Consider the following 17,132-nt stretch of genomic DNA (forward strand, 5'->3'; position numbering starts at 1 on the left):
CTTTTTATTCTCTTATAAACTGGATAATTACTAACTGAAAGGCCAAGCATTTCTCTGTTCTTTTTTTTTTTTAATTTTTTTTTTCAACGTTTTTTTTTATTTATTTTTGGGACAGAGAGAGACATAGCATGAACGGGGGAGGGGCAGAGAGAGAGGGAGACACAGAGTCGGAAGCAGGCTCCAGGCTCCGAGCCATCAGCCCAGAGCCTGACGCGGGGCTCGAACTCACGGACCGCGAGATCGTGACCTGGCTGAAGTCGGACGCTTAACCGACTGCGCCACCCAGGCGCCCCGCATTTCTCTGTTCTTAATAGGTTAGCTTTTTTAAAACATTGTACAAATTCATGTTCAAACAATACTATGCTGCGTCCCCAACTTTATGAAGAAGAACTCCAAGTTAAATCTACATAGAGCAAAAAAATGACTTCATAATAGGAATGACCATCCAATAACTTCTGTGTTCTCTCAACAGAATGCTATATAAGGAGCTGTCCTGTAGACAAAAAGATGTTATACAAAGTAAGTAGCCTCTGTCTCAACCGTTTTCTTCTCTGTTCATTCCTTCTTAAATTTCCAATTGTTCTCTCAAGTAATTTCACTCAGATATCTAAACCTTCCCTTCCACATTACCATTTATTTCTATAGCAAAGGTGGTTCAAAGAACCAGTGACTCTGGTCTATCCACTATCAGCAGGGCTAAAACCACACTGCCCGTTTGGGTTAATCATGCACCAGGTCAAAAAGAGGTTGACAGCCCATATGATCAAAGCAAGCTGGCTATTCTTTCTGTCATTTATATAGAACACACAAGATGTGTTTATTTTCACCAGCCTCTGAATGACCTCCTTTAGGTGGCATAGAAAAGATCCCACATTTCTATAAAGCATTAACCAAAGGAGTTTTCTTATTTGATACTCTCATTAAGAGCAAATTTTATTTTTTTGAAACTTTTGATCTTTTTCAAGAGCCCCTCAAGTTAAAGGCCATATTGTCTAAATCAAACTGGTGTAATGAATAAAACAAGGACAGGGCAACTAGCAAATGCTCAAGAGGAAAGTGCACACATCCAATACGCTGCTATCACAAAACATGGGGCTCATTAGTGATTTTTTTTCAAAACCAGCAAAGGCAACAGCATTTAAGATTTCAAAGTTCAGAAAGCAGCCTCCCCCCACCAAAATCACTCGACTTCATTTTTGCTACTTAAAACTCCCACTCACTTATCAATCTGAATACCAGTAACACAAACACTGTAAAACCTTAATAATTAGATCAACTAGAAGAGAGCCAGTACAAAGTACTGAGCAGCACAGCCTACAGATTAATATAGACGTGCACTTTTGTATCGGGTACATTAACTAGATTAACGAATTATTTAAAGATCAAATGCTATATTATCAGCACTAGCTTATAAAATGAAGACTTTCAAATAATTTTAAGCCACATTCTCTCTGACCAACATTAAATAACACTGCCTACAATACTGTGTATACTGTGAAGTTTGACCATCACCACCAGGGGGAAAAAAAATCAGTCTACCATTGTCTCATTAGGATTTCACAATTCATGGATTTTAATCAATGAGATCAATGATTCATGAATCTTAATATTAATGGTATTAATGACATAAAAGACAGTAGATAAATCCCTTAGAGTTATTTCTCTTTACTCCTGCCTCGGTGACTCAAGAGACATAAATATGAGGTGATGAGCAATTAAAGACAATTATTAAATACCAAAAATACAATGGGAGAGAAACAAAAGCAGAAGATCAGAAATGATCACGTTCAGGAATGAGCGGCAAAGTGAAGCAATCGTTATTCGTACAAGATCTAGATTTGAAAAAACATAGGTCTCAGCTCATCTTTGTAAATCTTTGAATTTGAGCAGAAGGGATTAAGTGAGGCAGAACAGGAAGAAGGAAAAACCTACTGGACTCTCCTGAATTTAAATGTCGTCTCACTATCATCAAAAAAAAAAAAAAGAAAAGAAAGGAAGAAGAAAAAAAGAAGATGAATTCAAGAGAGGACACTGAAAGGGAAAGGACGAAGCCAGGAGACTGGAGGAGAGTGTAGACGACTGAGGGCGCAACAGAGTGCATAAAGGAGAGTGTAGACGACTCAAGGTGCAACCCAGTGCGTAAAGGAGAGTGTAGACGACTCAAGGTGTACCAGAGTGCATAAAGGAGAGCGTAGATGACTCAAGGTGCAACACAGTGCGTAAAGGAGAGTGTAGACGACTCAAGGTGTAACAGAGTGCATAAAGGAGAGTGTCGACGACTCAAGGTGTACCAGAGTGCGTAAAGTATTCATCTCCCATCCTCTGTTAAGAGATAGTGACGACAAGGGAGGAAGCAGCAAAGTAAAGCACGAGGCTTGACACAAGCAGGACATCACTGAGAGTCTCTCCATGTATAAAAATGTCACTTGAATTTGACATTTCCTCAGCATTGTTATTGTGTCTTTTACCGGATTATATTTATTCTGGAAACAAATCAAATACTGGCATAGGCTTTATGTTAACAAGAACTGGTTGTGATTACCAAAAGCCTTTAAAGCCATTAAAAGAAAAAAAAAACAACACTACTTAATCACCTCCAATACTGTTTTTACGTTTTTCTTTCAGTTGAGCAGAAGAGTGCACTGAAGGAGTGGGCTTGCTGCCACCAGTGTTTAAAGACGGTTTTCTCCTGGGATGACTTCATTTAATCATCCCAACACCGCATCGTTCCTGGGAACCACATTCACAACACAGCCGTGTATACGACAAGACCCACTGACACGTTATATCTGAGTCTACAAACAGTCTAGGAGCACAGCCATTAGCTACATTACAAAACAGAATCACAGAAACCAAATCCTCTGGGTTCTGTACGGAGGGGGTATCCACAGCATGAAAATACCCTTACATCTTATTTACCTTTCCTAGAAGGAAAGAGTAGATAACCTGGGGACACGACCGACTTCTCATAAAATGAAAAGCATACTTCGAAAACGAGCAGCATCTGGCAATCATCATCTTCGGCTTGCTCCCCACCGTGACTCCACTCCCTTGCACCACCCTGCGTCTCCACCACCCTCCTCTGTTCCCCACCGCAGTGCAAGTGGCCCCCCACCCCCCCCGCTCCTCCTGGAGTTTCTGAGTTGAGATTACCATCACATTCAGCTATCACTTCTATGCAAAAAGTATAAACTCTGTCTCTTAGTGTTGGTCCCTCTGATGACTGCCTGAGTCCTACAAACGCTTCCCTGACAGCTCTATCTGGGGGGCACAGTAAGAAAATGACTGAACACAGCGACTCCAGTCAGACTGCCTAGGTTACAATCCCAACTGCACCATTTGGGAACTGAACGGCCTTACACAACTTCCTCTGGAAAACAGATGCTGCCTCATCTGGAAAAGCGGAATAAAGCTGTAAGCCACAACTCAGTGACAGACTGCAAAAATTAAGCTAGGTGATATCCCACTGAGGCAAAGCATTCCAAACAGTGGCCAGCACACAGAAGGCACTCAATAAAGATCAAACAGGATCATCACTTTATTAGAGTATTTATAGCTGTGACTTCAAATACAGCCTGTTCCAAACCAAAACATGTCTTCCCTCCAACTGAACTCCCCGTCTGGCATTCCCCATTATACTCTAGCCAGTGGTCTTAGAGTCATACTCATCAATGTTGAAAGGATAAAGAATTCTTCTTTCTTAAGTCAACTCCTTCCTTCCCTACCCAAGCGCCTCCATGTGAGATGAGGCTCCTAAACTATTGCAACTCTTGCCCTCCATGGACTCCTGAGCTGTACTTGTCCTTACGCCCAACCATCCTTCCCACTGCTGCAAGAATTAATCCTGAGAGACCAAGGGAGCAAACATGGCTAGAAAAATAGTTCTTTTAAAATACCTTGTACAGTAGTATAAAAATAAATACTGTACAGGTACAAGGAGAAATAACATGTTTTTTTATATAATAATAAATGATATTGGAATAATGTGGTTGTCCCTACACTGTTAAGGGGAAAGATCTAAAACAAGTACAGGTACTATATGAAGAAATTATACATTCCTGGAGAGTCAAAGAAGGCCCAGATACCTTATTCGTGGACTGGAAAACTCAAAATGTAGAGATGCCAATTCTCCTCTCAAAGTCACCATGAGATTCAATCTTATCACAATCAGAACCTCAACAGTATTTCTTCCTTGTTGAACCTAGAATCTGATACTAAACTTATGTGGAAGGACAAAGGGCAAAGAAAAGCCAAGATATTCTTGGTAGGTATCAAATATCTAGACTTCATATAAGGCTGTATCAATCACTGTGTGGAACAGCACCAAAAGAAAGAAAAGAGATCAATGGAACCACACAGAGATCCCAGGGACAGACCCAAACATCTATGGACACTCAACATCAGAGTGAGTAATACATACCCAAAAGGAAAAGAATGGATTTTTTTAAAAAACAGTAAATGATATTGAAAAAAATTCACTTTCTACACGGGGGGAAAAAAGGACACTGGACCCCCTTCCTGGTACCATACAACAAAAATTAACACCAGATGGATTATAAACTTAAAGCATTAAGAGGAGACATTTAGAAGACAATATTACAGAATACCTTAACTCTGAGGTAAAGAAAAGCTTCGTAAATAGTAAGAACACAGACCCAAAGGAAAAAAATAAATTTTAATCCAAAATTTTTCTTCATCATAAGATACCATTAAAGGAAGTGGGGGGAAAAAAGCTACAATTGATGTCTGCTGCCTATACAACATGTAAAGATTAGTATAGAGAATACATATAATATATTCCCACAAACAGTAAAAAAAAGAACAGGAAAAAATATTTAAAAAGCCATTTCACAAAAAAAGATAGACCCAAATGGCCAATAAACATATAAAAAGATGCTCAACATCATTAGTAATCAAGGAAATGCAAATTAAAACCACAGTGAGCCATCACCTCTCCCACGAGACTGGCAAACACCTAGAAGTCCGACTATATGGAGAACTGGCAAGAACGTAGCACACACCCGTTACTGCAGGCAGTGAACGCTGGTACGTCCATTCAGGAAGAAGAGTCTGACATTACTAACATCTGAATACACATTCACCTGTGACCCAGTGAGTCAACTCCTATGTCCATATCCTAAAATAACGCTTGCCCGTGTGCCCCAGAAAACATGTTCACAATGTTCAGAGCAACAGTGTTCATAAAAGCAAAACGCTGGGAAAACTCAGTACTCGATCAATAATAAGATGAACAAACGGTGACAAATCCATCCAGTGAAATGTAAGAAGGACCAGTTATTTTATATACATCAAATGGATAAATATAAAACCCTATTGCTGAGGAAAAGAAGCAAATCTCTAACATCAGTAAGTCCAACAAATGGAGTTCAAAACAGGACAAAGCTAAACCACACGTTGTTTGGGGCGATACTCTTCCTAAATGTAGATTTACTAACAAAAGTGAGGGAACAACTCACAAAAGTCAAGGTAAAGATTACTTCTTAGGGAAAGGATACAAAAAAGGGACACGTGGTGGTTTCTGAAGTCTTGGCAATGTTGTAATTCTTACACTGAGTGGTTGCTATATAGGTGCTATGTTTATTATTATGTAAACTGTACATGTTTCATAAATGTCTGATATATTTCATTTGATGTATTTGACAGAAAAACCCATGGGGGCTGAGTATGAACGGGATGTGGAGAGGTGGAGCATCTAAGAAGTCTGGCTGGAAACACAAGAAGGAAAGCAGCAGCACAGCTACAAGGGGCCCCGGGACCGATGAGACCCGAGCACCGACAGCTATAAGGGGCCCCCGGGACCGATGAGACCCGGGCAGGGACAGCTACAAGGGGGCCCCGGGACCGATGAGTCCTGGGCAGGGATAGCTACAAGGGGACCCCGGGACCGATGAGACCTGGGCAGGGACAGCTACAAGGGGGCCCCGGGACCAATGAGACCCGGGCATGGACAGCTACAAGGGGGCCCCGGGACCGATGAGTCCTGGGCAGGGATAGCTACAAGGGGACCCTGGAACTAATCAGACCTGAGGTTTCAGTACCCATGGAAAGGCACCAGTGAGATGAAGAGACATTGAAAACATAGGAAAAGGAGGAGGACATAATTTATAAACCAAGGTTTCCAAGAAGGTGAACAGGAGGAGATATAGAGCACATATGCAAAAGGATACTTCTTTCACTTGAACGTGAAGGAACAAAAGAAAGAAGGACTTAGATGCCCTTCTCCTCCACTGAACTTCACTCCCCTCAAGGCCAGGCATCGTTAGTATCGAGAACAATGTTAATGGGCAGGAAAGAATAAAGAGGGAAAGACTGTTTTGAGTTGATCCAACAAGTGTAGACTGGGTTCCTTGAGAAGAAGACGTCATTACTACTCAACAAATATTCAAATCACCCATGGGAAAAGTCCACATTAAAGTTACATTCTTTATCACGTAAAGTCAAAACAGTATAATCTTAAAACTCCAATTCATACTTTTTTTGATACATACTAAATTTCATGTATATGTATACATTTATATACATGTGTATAAGTTTATTTATTTATTTATTTTAAGAGAGAGTGAGCGAGTCCGCACAAGCAGGGGACGGGCAGAGAGAGAGGAAGAAAGAAAATCCCCAGCAGGCTCCACGTTGTCAGTACAGATCCTGATGCGGGGCTCGAACCCACAAACCAGGAGAGATCAGGACCTGAGCCAAAATCAAGAGTCAGACGTTTAACCAACTGAGGCACCCAGGCACCCCTATTATTAGGGAATTTTTTAGAAGTTGATTTCCTGAAGTTCTTACTTCACTTATTTAAAAACAGGGAAAAAACAACTTCCACTTACTTTATGGAGTTTCTAAAGTGGTCTTCAGCTGGGTTTTTTACAGTACAACTATTCAGGAGCCATAGATCTGCGTCTGATGCATTTTCTATTAAAAAACAGATATAAAAAAGAAATTTCAGTATCACATTTAACCATTCACAATCACACAAGCGCTTACCCCGATGGCACGGTGACAGACGCAGTGGACAGTCAGGTACGTTGTCAACGGCATCACGCTCCCTAACTGCTCTACAGACTATGGAAATATTCGTGAGAAATACAAAAATTTAGAACCTGTGCTGTATCTTTTCAGTGAAAATATAAATAAGCATTTTCTTCCCTTACTTAAAAACTTCCAAACACTTGAGTGGAATATGAAGTTAACTGCCCCTTTTTGGACCGTGTCAATATTTTCCAGGCGGAGATATTATCATACACTGAATATTCTGCAGCTTGAGATGCTGTTAAAACTATAATTTGTCTTCCCTGAAAAAGTTAATCATTTATGTCAAAGTGAGCCTTTCATGCCTCTCACCAGTTTGATCCAATATTGTTATGTATGTGGTCCCCCCCATCCTGGGTAGGGTCACGTCCCAACACCCCCAGGGGATGCCTGAAACCAGACAGTACTGAACCCTATAGATGCTATGGTTTCTCCTGTGCATACGTATCTGTGATAAGGTTTCATTTATACATCAGGCACAGTAAGAGAATAACTAACTGATAATAAAATCGAACAATTATACTCGTATGGTGCAACAAAAGTTATGTGAACGGGTCTCTCTCTGTAAAAGTATCTCACCGTATTGCACTCACCCTTCCCCTAGTGACGAAGGGAGACGGCAAAACGTCCACGTGAGGAGATGAAGGAGGTGAACACACAGGCACTGGGACGTAGCGCTAGGCTACTACTTGACCTTCTAGCAATACGCCACAAGGAGCACCACCTGCTGCTGGACTGTGACTGACCACGGGTCACCGAAACAGCCGATGAGCGCTGGGGTTGTGGAGGGGGGACTACCGTACGATGACAAACTCCCTGGCAATGCAACCGAGAATCCAAACCCGTCAACTTACGAAGCGAGTTTGTAAATGCCTACGGTGTCTGATGCTATTGCAGCTACCCTGTTGTCTAACAGGACGTACACACCGAAACAGGACTCTCACAACGAAAAGAAATCCGAAATCGAAGACTGTAGCACCCACAACGTACACGACTGGGATACCAGAAGCCAAGGTGTAATGACATGAAGAACCACGAGGACAAGCCGATGTCAGTGCACACATTCTCCACCCAGGAAGGGAACCTCAAGTGACAGCATTCTGTCAAAGGGATGGCGAGCACATCAAAGCTTCTGGCAAACTGGCAAAGACTTTTTTTTCCCCAAACATTTTATTATAAGAAAGATGAAATATTTTTATAGACACCAGACCAAAAAATTCTTGAATCGATTAAAGACAAGGTGCCTCTACCTGTTTATCAGCTGAAGGCTACGATCCCTCCTTCCCTGTCTCACTCCTTCCATCCGTATCCCCCTCCCACACCTCATGGTCTATTTTCCCTCCCAACAGCCAGAGCGACCTTTTACTTAAAAAATCTGGTTATGTCACTTCCCTGTTCAAAGTCAGAAATGATGAGTGTTTACCTACCTGCCCTTGTCCCCTCCTAATTATTCTCCACGATGCCGCCTGAAAGACCTCCCTCTAATACCAATCGTCTGATTACTTCCAGTGGTGATCAAGGCCTTTCCAGATCTAGCTACCTCCCCAACTTCAGTATGAATTTCTCTCTACATTCATCTGTCCCTCCAGCCACAGCAAACCGGTTGTAATTGCTAAAGCCTGCACTACTCTAGCGGGCTACAGTATCTTTGTTTGCTTCACTCGTCTGCCTACCCGGCTACCTCCTACTCATCTTTCAGGCGCAGCCTGAGGTCCGCAGAGGCGTCTTCTCTGCACCCCATGGTAGACTGCGCCAAGACTATTCCCGCACTTCACATTCCATATGAAAAGAATTCATCTCCCCGGCCTGTCTTCATTGCTACGTAAGACATACTGAAGACAGCGTTTTTATCTGCTGCCCTCTGAATGTCCGGGGCCTAACACAGCGATGGGCACAGAACGAACATTCAAATACCCGTGCCACACTGAACAATGTGCCAGGAGGCTCAAGAAGAGAGAAGGAAGACGCTCGCACGGAACCACATGCATATGGCACTTCCACCTTTCTGCTAAAGCTCTGAAGGCGAGACTCATGTTCGTGAATGAGCTTCAGCGATTTATGTAACAAACACTTAGGGCTGAGACCGGATCTTATTCACAGTTATACCCCCAACACTCATTACAACACCCGGTCCATGGGAGACACCCATTAAGTATGTACTGGGGGAATGGTGAATTTTAAAGATAATACTAAACTCCGAGCAATGTATTACACAGATAAGTAAAGGTCATGGGTGTCTGTCAGCTAATGACAAAATAAATAAATAAATAAAGGCTAGGCATTTATCGAAAGTAAGCAAAAACCTAAAGACAGAACTATCTGCACCAGATGCCAGCTTTTGTATCATGGCACATTCTTCTACTCAGTCACCTTAAAGCCATCTCTCACCCTACATACTGCAACAAAAGCCATCTCAAGAAGAACTCCAGCAATAAATAAGGCAAATTGTTCCACTCCGTCTGAAGTGTGGCAGAATGTACGGACTCTCAGAATAAGGTGACTGTTCCACTCAGTGATCTAACCGCAATGAACAGGAACCTGATGAATATACCAAAATGCCTACAAAACTGCGCAACTTTTTAACCACCCCTCAAAAGACAATGTCCCTTCTCCAATGAACACAAGAGTCTCTTATCCAATTATTTCTGAACTCAGTTTTGTGTTAGTACATCTTACTTAATATTGTCAAAACACACTATTTACAAGCACAAATCAGTCAGTACACAATAGTAACACAATGAGGATTTACTATGTGCCAGGCTCCATTCTAGGAACAGAAGATATGGCTGTGAAAAGAGTTTCTACCCTCAAGGAGTTTAAGTCTTGAGAAGGAAGTCTGATTTAAAAAAAAAAAAAAAAAAAAAAAAAAGACAGAAAACAAGGTAATTTCAGGTACTGGCCAGTGATATTAAGAGAATAAGAATAATAGACAAAGAATAATTAGGGGGCTGCTGGCCAAAATAAGTCTCAGAGACCTCAACTCAAATCTGAGTTGAGACTTAAGTGACAAAAGAAACCCAGCATGCAAAGACCAGAAGAAAGAGCATTTCAAGAAGAAAACACCGCAAATGTAAAATAAAGGCCACGAGACAAGATTGCACTTGTCACGTTCCAGTACCAGAGAGAACAGTGTGACTGGACACAGTGAAAGTCGGGACAGAAAGGTCAGAGAGGCAGGCAGGAAACAATCGTTACTTGACACAGCATTGTAAACGTAACGGGAAGTCACCACTGGGTTTCAAACAGTTCATCTCTACTTCAGAAAGCCCATTCCGGAAGTGCTGTGAAGACTACAAACAGGGAAAAAAGTCAAGTCCAGAAACCCAGCTGGAAGCTGACACACTGGTCTAAGACTAAGTGAAAAGGACGGCATAAGCTGGACTGGGATTACAGCGACGGCAAAAGCAAGAAGTAAGTGGGGGAGGGCTATTTCGGAGGTAGAATCAAAAGAATTCATGGGTAGACGAGACAGGAATAGTGCAAGAAGGAGTCAAGTAGGATTCCTCAGCACATGGAAGGAACTTGGACCTGATGGTCAGTTGTTTGTGGTGCCATTTACTGAGTTGGGGAAAGGCTGGAAAAAAGAGACTTGGGGACTAAAAGAATCAACAGGGGTTTTAGGGGGCCGTGCTTTGTTTGAAATCCTTATTAAATCTCCAACTAGAAATGCTGAGCAGCTATTGGTATAAAAGAAACCGAAACTCGTGGGAGTCTTTCAGCCTGGACAAAGAGCAGAATCAAAAGCCTACAGAACATGTCAGAATTTACAGGAATGGGCGAGATTACAGGAGAAAAAGAGAAAGGAGAGAGAAAGAAGTAGAGGGCAGAACACCGGGTCATTCGAGGTCTGGAGACAAGGACATTGAAAAGGCACGGCATGCAAGATAAGAGGATAAAACACAGAAAACATGGTGTGACAGAAATCCAAAGGAAAAAACTATCTGAAAAAGGGGTAATCAATCATGTTAAATGCTGAGAGTTAAAGAAAGGTTTCTGAATCTCTATCTCTGTGCCAACCCACAATCACTCAAAGATCCCCCCCCTTTTTTCAACTAACACAGAAAAACTCACTACAAAAGGGGAGTGATTTGCCCATAAAGAATGCAGATTCCACATGATTTGCCCCCTTATAAACACATTTTCTGGGTTCTAAGATGCCAGCAACTGTCAGAACCACCATCAACTGTGTAACAGCTCTTCAAGAGGGGCAGAAAACTGTAGTCATGTTCTTATCAATTTGAAGATACATGTCAACTTCAAACATTAACACTAGCAGGGTAGGAGTGAATGGCATCAGAAACAGAAATCAACCAGATTAGCGCCGTCCACCTTCTAGAAGAATCAAGAAATGCCAGAAGAACTGCCTTTCCAGGAACCCACCTCCCAAAATAAAGTCAACGTTCAAACATGGCACCGCTAGTGGATGACTTGGTTATTAGATTAAATGTCTGCAAAGAGACAGTTAACGCCTTACGGTCTTGCCTCCATCGGAGCATTTTAGCCACCAACACCTCCAGTGTCGGAGGAGCAGCAGCTAGAGAAGACCACTTGGGGAAAGAAGGACTAGGTAGATGGGCTAGAATGAACCCAGGAAGGGAAAGGCAGTAAGAAGGCAGCCAGCTTGGAGGCACAGGCTTGGAGAGGATCCAAGAAAGACTGCTACTTGAGATGTGGCCTCCGGTGCAGTCGACGCCTGACGTGCAGCTGAAAATCATCTACACAGAAGTCAAATATTGCCAACGCCAGAGCCGGGACACCACGATTGGTCCGGAAGGGAACTAGCTTCAGACTAGCCAGATGGGATCTAGCTGTCAAGATCAGATTATTTTCAGTCCCTCATTCTGAAAACAGGGCTCCAATGAAAGCACTGTGCCTGTATCATTTTGTATGCTTCCCAGATTACCCTCGGAATCAAGCCCCAAAAAGTGGCACTGCTGTCAAGGGATAAACTTTTATGTCGTTCCATTACATACTTTGAAATTCCTATCCATAAAGGGTGCACCACCTTGCATTTCCATGAGCAATGCATGAGACTGCCCGTTGACCCACATCAACCCCCACACAGCGTGCTATCAAACCTCTGCACTTATGCCAATCTGGTGGGAAGCTGGGTTCCAGGGAGGTTTCAGTATGTATTTCTCTTGTTATGAAGGAGCTCAGCATCTTTTCATATATTTAAGGGCTGTTTGCAATTTTTTTTAATGTTTTCCATTTGTTCATGTCTTTTTGCCCATTCCCCCCCCCCTCAGGCTAAACATTTTTATTTGTTTTAATTACTAATATGGACAAATACACACAAGGAATATTAATTCCCTGTCGATGATATATTCCAGTATTCTTTCTCACTTTGTTGCTTTACTTTCTTACAGACTTTCTTCATGTAGTTTTATTTCTAAGATAACAAATTCATCAACCTCTCCTCTTATTACTTCTAGATTCTGAGTCATAATTAACAAGATTCCTCTATTCCCAGATTACTAAGGAGTTTGCCAATGTCCTCTCCTAATACACATATGGTTTTACACGTAGATCTTTGATCTGTTAGGAATTTATCTTGATATGCACTGATCTCACTGAATTTTTTTAATGCAAAATGAAGTAAGATCTTATATTCTCATTTCAAATCGGAAACTATTTTTTTTTTTTTAATTTTTTTTTCAACATTTTTTATTTATTTTTGGGACAGAGAGAGACAGAGCATGAACGGGGGAGGGGCAGAGAGAGAGGGAGACACAGAATGGGAAACAGGCTCCAGGCTCCGAGCCATCGGCCCAGAGCCTGACGCGGGGCTTCGAACTCACGGACCGCGAGATCGTGACCTGGCTGAAGTCGGACGCTTAACCGACTGCGCCACCCAGGCGCCCCTCAAATCGGAAACTATTAAAACCTACGACACTACCTACTGCTAGCAAAGCAAATGGGACACCGACGCCTCACTTTGCCGACGGCAGTCTACACGGATGAAACTCTTTGGAATGCAATGTGGAACTGCTCTCAAAAATTTAAATGTGCATCAGAGTTCCTCTGACACACGCTTCTGGGCTACGTGCAGCACACACGTGTGTTTATACACACACATATATGCACACGTACACCTATACACACATACACACATACATAGAGAGAGACAAGTAATCAATTTTACAAATCTCAGTAAGCATTAGTGACAAAGCAAAAAACCTAGAAAGCCTACATATCCATTATAAGGAAACTGTGAAAATAAATGAGACTACTGCTAAAATACCACTCAGCTCAAAAAGCAAGATAAAGCTATAAATGCTTTTTTATAATTATCTTTGTTAAATCATCAGGTGAAAGAAAAGGAAGGTGCAGAGGGCAGGTCTTGTATTTGTTTTTTAAAAAGGGAAATTCCAGGGGCACCTGGGTGGCTCAGTCAGTTAAGCATCTGACTTCGGCTCAGATCATGATCTCACAGTTCATGGGTTTGAGCCCCGCGTTGGGCTCTGTGCTGACAGGTCAGAGCCTGGAGCCTGCTTTGGATTCTGTGTCTCCCTCTCTCTCTGCACCTCCTCTGCTCGCTCTCTCTCTCTCAAAAATAAACATTAAAAGAAAAATTTTTTTTCAAGGAAATTCCAGGGACACCTGGATGGCTCAGACAACTGAGTATCTGACTTCGGCTCAGGTCATGATCTCACGGTTCATGGGTTCGAGCCCCACATTGGGCTCTGTGCTGACAGCTCAGAGCCTGGAGCCTGCTTTGGATTCAGTGTCTCCCTCTCTCTCTACTCCTCCCCCGCTCACACTCTGTCTGTCTGTCTGTCTCTCTCTCTCTCTCTCTCTGAAAAATGAACAAATGTGAAAAAAAAATTTTTAAGGCAAATTCCATTCTAAGTAAAGAGCATTTCTGAAAACACATACATGAAACTGAGGTGTTTGTCCTTGGGAGTGAGGTGTTCACATGCTCCTTTTATAGTCTATCTTTTCTGTTTTTATGGTCCTTATTTGTATAACTGTATAGAGTTTAATCCTGAGACAGGAAACATTAATATTTAATTTATATCCATCTGTATTACTTCAATGTTTTTAAGTATCTATTGCTTTTTTCATTTAAGAAAATGAATCAAACCTTTTTAGAAAAAAATTTTTTAAGTTTCCTTTTCGAGAGAGCTTAGAATCAGTAGCGTTCTTTCATTTTAAGGTGAGAATATAAAAACTATTTTCCTGCTGAGACCCATCATGAAAACAGTGACCCGATATACATTTTCTGAGGGACTTCTCTCCTCACGGCTAAAAGCTTTTGCACTCACTGAACCAAGGAAATGACGGTCATTGACACACCACCTACTCTGAGTGTGAGGAGAGAGAAACAAACTACTATTTGTTTTAATCAAAAAGCATTACTCTCCAAACTATTTCTTTATATATGCTAGATAAATTACTTTCAAGCCTAAAGTAATAAAAATCTGAGTAGCGGTACTGCTAATAACTAGCATTACTGAGTATATATTATGCATCGAGTGGTATGAGCCAAGCATATCATACTCATTTTTTTCCCGACTTAATCCTCCCAGTTTGAGGTGGGTTCACTTTTACTCTAATTTTAGAGAGAGAATCTAAGACTTAGAAAGGAAAAGTAACTTGCCTAAAATCACACAGCAAGAGGGGGTGGGGGGCAGGATTAGAAATCCAGACAAACTGACTCCAGAGACTATAAACTTAAGGAAATTAGAATGCCTCATTAGTGGCTTTTTGCCTCTTGATCAAAAATAATACAGACAATATCTAAAAACAAAACAAAGAAGTATTGCATGGCTGTAAGACTGCCTCACGGTATTTCTAAGAAGACTAATAATCAGGCTTCAAAAGGAACCGCTTGGCTATTTCCAAAATTTCCAAGATCCTGAACGTGTCAGCTCTTGGCCTTCTGTAATCCGTAGGAGACATGCAAATAAAGAGAGAATTAATAATGAGTGCAGGATCCTGAGTCCAAGGCACAGGCTGACTCTCACAGCCACCCGGCTCCTCTCACCCTGCAGGCTTCCGCACAATGGCGGCATCACAGAAGAGATGGGCACGGGTCAAGTCAGCACCACTCAGAACAAAACATTTATCTTCCGCAACTGTTCCATTTGAAAGTCCACCAGAGCAGCTGCATAGGACAGGGAGAGGGCTCTATTCATAGATTTAAGTAGGGCAGTTAAGAAAACGGATACAAATAAAAACTCACTAAGAACAAAAACGAAGAGGGGGAAAAAAGTTGACTGCCTTAAACCCCAAAGCCTTCTGGGGGAGTTTCTTTACTATGGAACTCTGGAAGGCAAGTCCAAACAGTTTAAATGTCCATTACGCTTAACCATACCCAGGGAGTTTATTTATGCGATACGAATCACTGGGTGCCTACCACACAGAGAATATGCTTTAGGAGGAGAATTTAAAAGCACCGTTGAGGTGCATGTTTATAAAGTAATTTCTTAAAAACCAATAAAAGGCAAAATGAGAGTTCTGGTCAGCGGATTCATTTTTTTTCTTCTCTGTTCCATTCACTGTTCTCCGTAGGGGCTGTGTAAACAGAATGGAGTAACCATGTTTTCAAAATCGGTTTTACAAAAGCAATGGAAATGATCTGTGAGAAAGTATTCTGCCCTCAGCCAGATAGGGTGGGAGGAGTAGGGGGGGATGGGAAGAATAAGCAGGGGAGGGGGGGCGGGGGGAGGGGGGAGAAGAAGAGAGAGAGGGAGAGCAGAAATGAAAGAAAGAGACGGAGTGTCTCCAGTCAGTTCCCAGTCTGAAACACTCAGAGCAAGAAGTGACCCTCCCCTGTAGAGTATCGGGGACTCTTCAGTGTGTTTCTGAGCGAAGCAGAACATAGGAGCTCCTACGGGGAAGCACTTATTCTTAGAGATTGCTCGTATAATAAGTTTGTTCTTTTAAAATGAGTCCCGCTGACTGCTTCACAGAAATAAGATGAAGCCAAGGGTCAGCTTGAACTCTGTTTAGTGTATGAAAGGAAAAGAAGGGTTTTTTTTAAATGAGAAATAAAAGCTGGCAAAATTCTACCAATAACTACTGAAAATTAATTACACAGCTAAGGAGGGCTGGTCATAATCAAAATCAGAGTGCAGGACGGACCCTTTTGCCTTACTGTGTAGGAGAGAACATTGCGAATATTCCCCATCATCTTTCCAAATTAAATTGCCCTGTTGATCCTGACAAATAATTGGCTCAGAAGTCACTGCATCTAAGGAATCCCTAACAGGGCACTGATTTCTGTATGTTCAGTAGGTTCATAAAGTAAGGGCCGATGTACGAACCAAACGGACCCGTGCGGACACTTCACGAACCGGCAGCCACCCCTCCATCCGGAACCACAGCGCGTCGGCGTACCCTGCAGGCTCTTGCTCCTGCCACTCTGAGCTTTTGAGCCCACAGGCCTCATGAGTAAAATTCAAAAATTCAGAAGAATAAACTCCAATAGAAAAAAAAAAGGGAGGGGGCAAAGAATACGAACTTAAGAGTTCACACAAAAAAGAAACACCTATGGGTCTTCACCGTACAAAAAGATGTTCAATCCCATCTTGATTTCTTTTTTTTTTTTTTAAACGTTTAATTATTTTTGAGACAGAGAGAGACAGAGCATGAACGAGGGAGGGTCAGAGAGAGGGAGACACAGAATCCGAAACAGTCTCCAGTATCTGAGCTATCAGCACAGAGCCTGACGCGGGGCTTGAACTCACAGACCGCGAGATCATGACCTGAGCCGAAGTCGGCCGCTTAACTGACTGGCCACCCAGGCGCCCCAATCCCATCTTGAAATAAATGAAAATTAAAACCGCATGAAGAACAGCCAAGCGTGCCGTGCTTCACTTACTGGAGTGTCAAAAGCCTGATAACACACTGTACTGCCGCTACCATGGAGAAGCCGGCACTCTCGGGCAGCGCCAGTGGGAGCGTAAACCACCACAGCATGTACGGACACGATTCGGGCCACGTCCACTCGAGGGGCAGAGGCGTATCCTCTGACCCAGAAGTCCTGCGTCTACGGAGTTGGCCTACTTACAAGCATATTTATACACGTGCAAGGTCATTCACTGCAGCGTTATTTGCAACAGTACAAGGTGGCG

General features: G+C 42.3%; 1 protein-coding gene and 1 long non-coding RNA gene across 8 annotated transcripts in view; one reads left to right on the forward strand and one right to left on the reverse strand.

Annotated features, from left to right (window-relative positions):
* The window catches only part of CDKAL1 (CDK5 regulatory subunit associated protein 1 like 1), a 711,422-nt gene that overhangs the window by 590,819 nt on the left and 103,471 nt on the right, over positions 1-17,132 (reverse strand). For all 7 annotated transcript variants that reach the window (XM_058732865.1, XM_058732859.1, XM_058732860.1 and 4 more), the window contains one exon: positions 6,849-6,933. In XM_058732865.1, coding sequence (XP_058588848.1) covers positions 6,849-6,933 — 85 coding nt within the window. The remainder of the gene's footprint in view (positions 1-6,848; positions 6,934-17,132) is intronic.
* LOC131513714 (uncharacterized) lies at positions 453-6,466 on the forward strand. Its single transcript, XR_009262741.1, has 3 exons — positions 453-519; positions 2,626-3,142; positions 5,665-6,466. It is a non-coding gene; the product is annotated as an uncharacterized LOC131513714 (long non-coding RNA).

This window comes from Neofelis nebulosa, chromosome 6, assembly GCF_028018385.1.
Source record: "Neofelis nebulosa isolate mNeoNeb1 chromosome 6, mNeoNeb1.pri, whole genome shotgun sequence".
In the NCBI taxonomy this organism is placed as follows: Eukaryota; Metazoa; Chordata; class Mammalia; order Carnivora; family Felidae; genus Neofelis; species Neofelis nebulosa.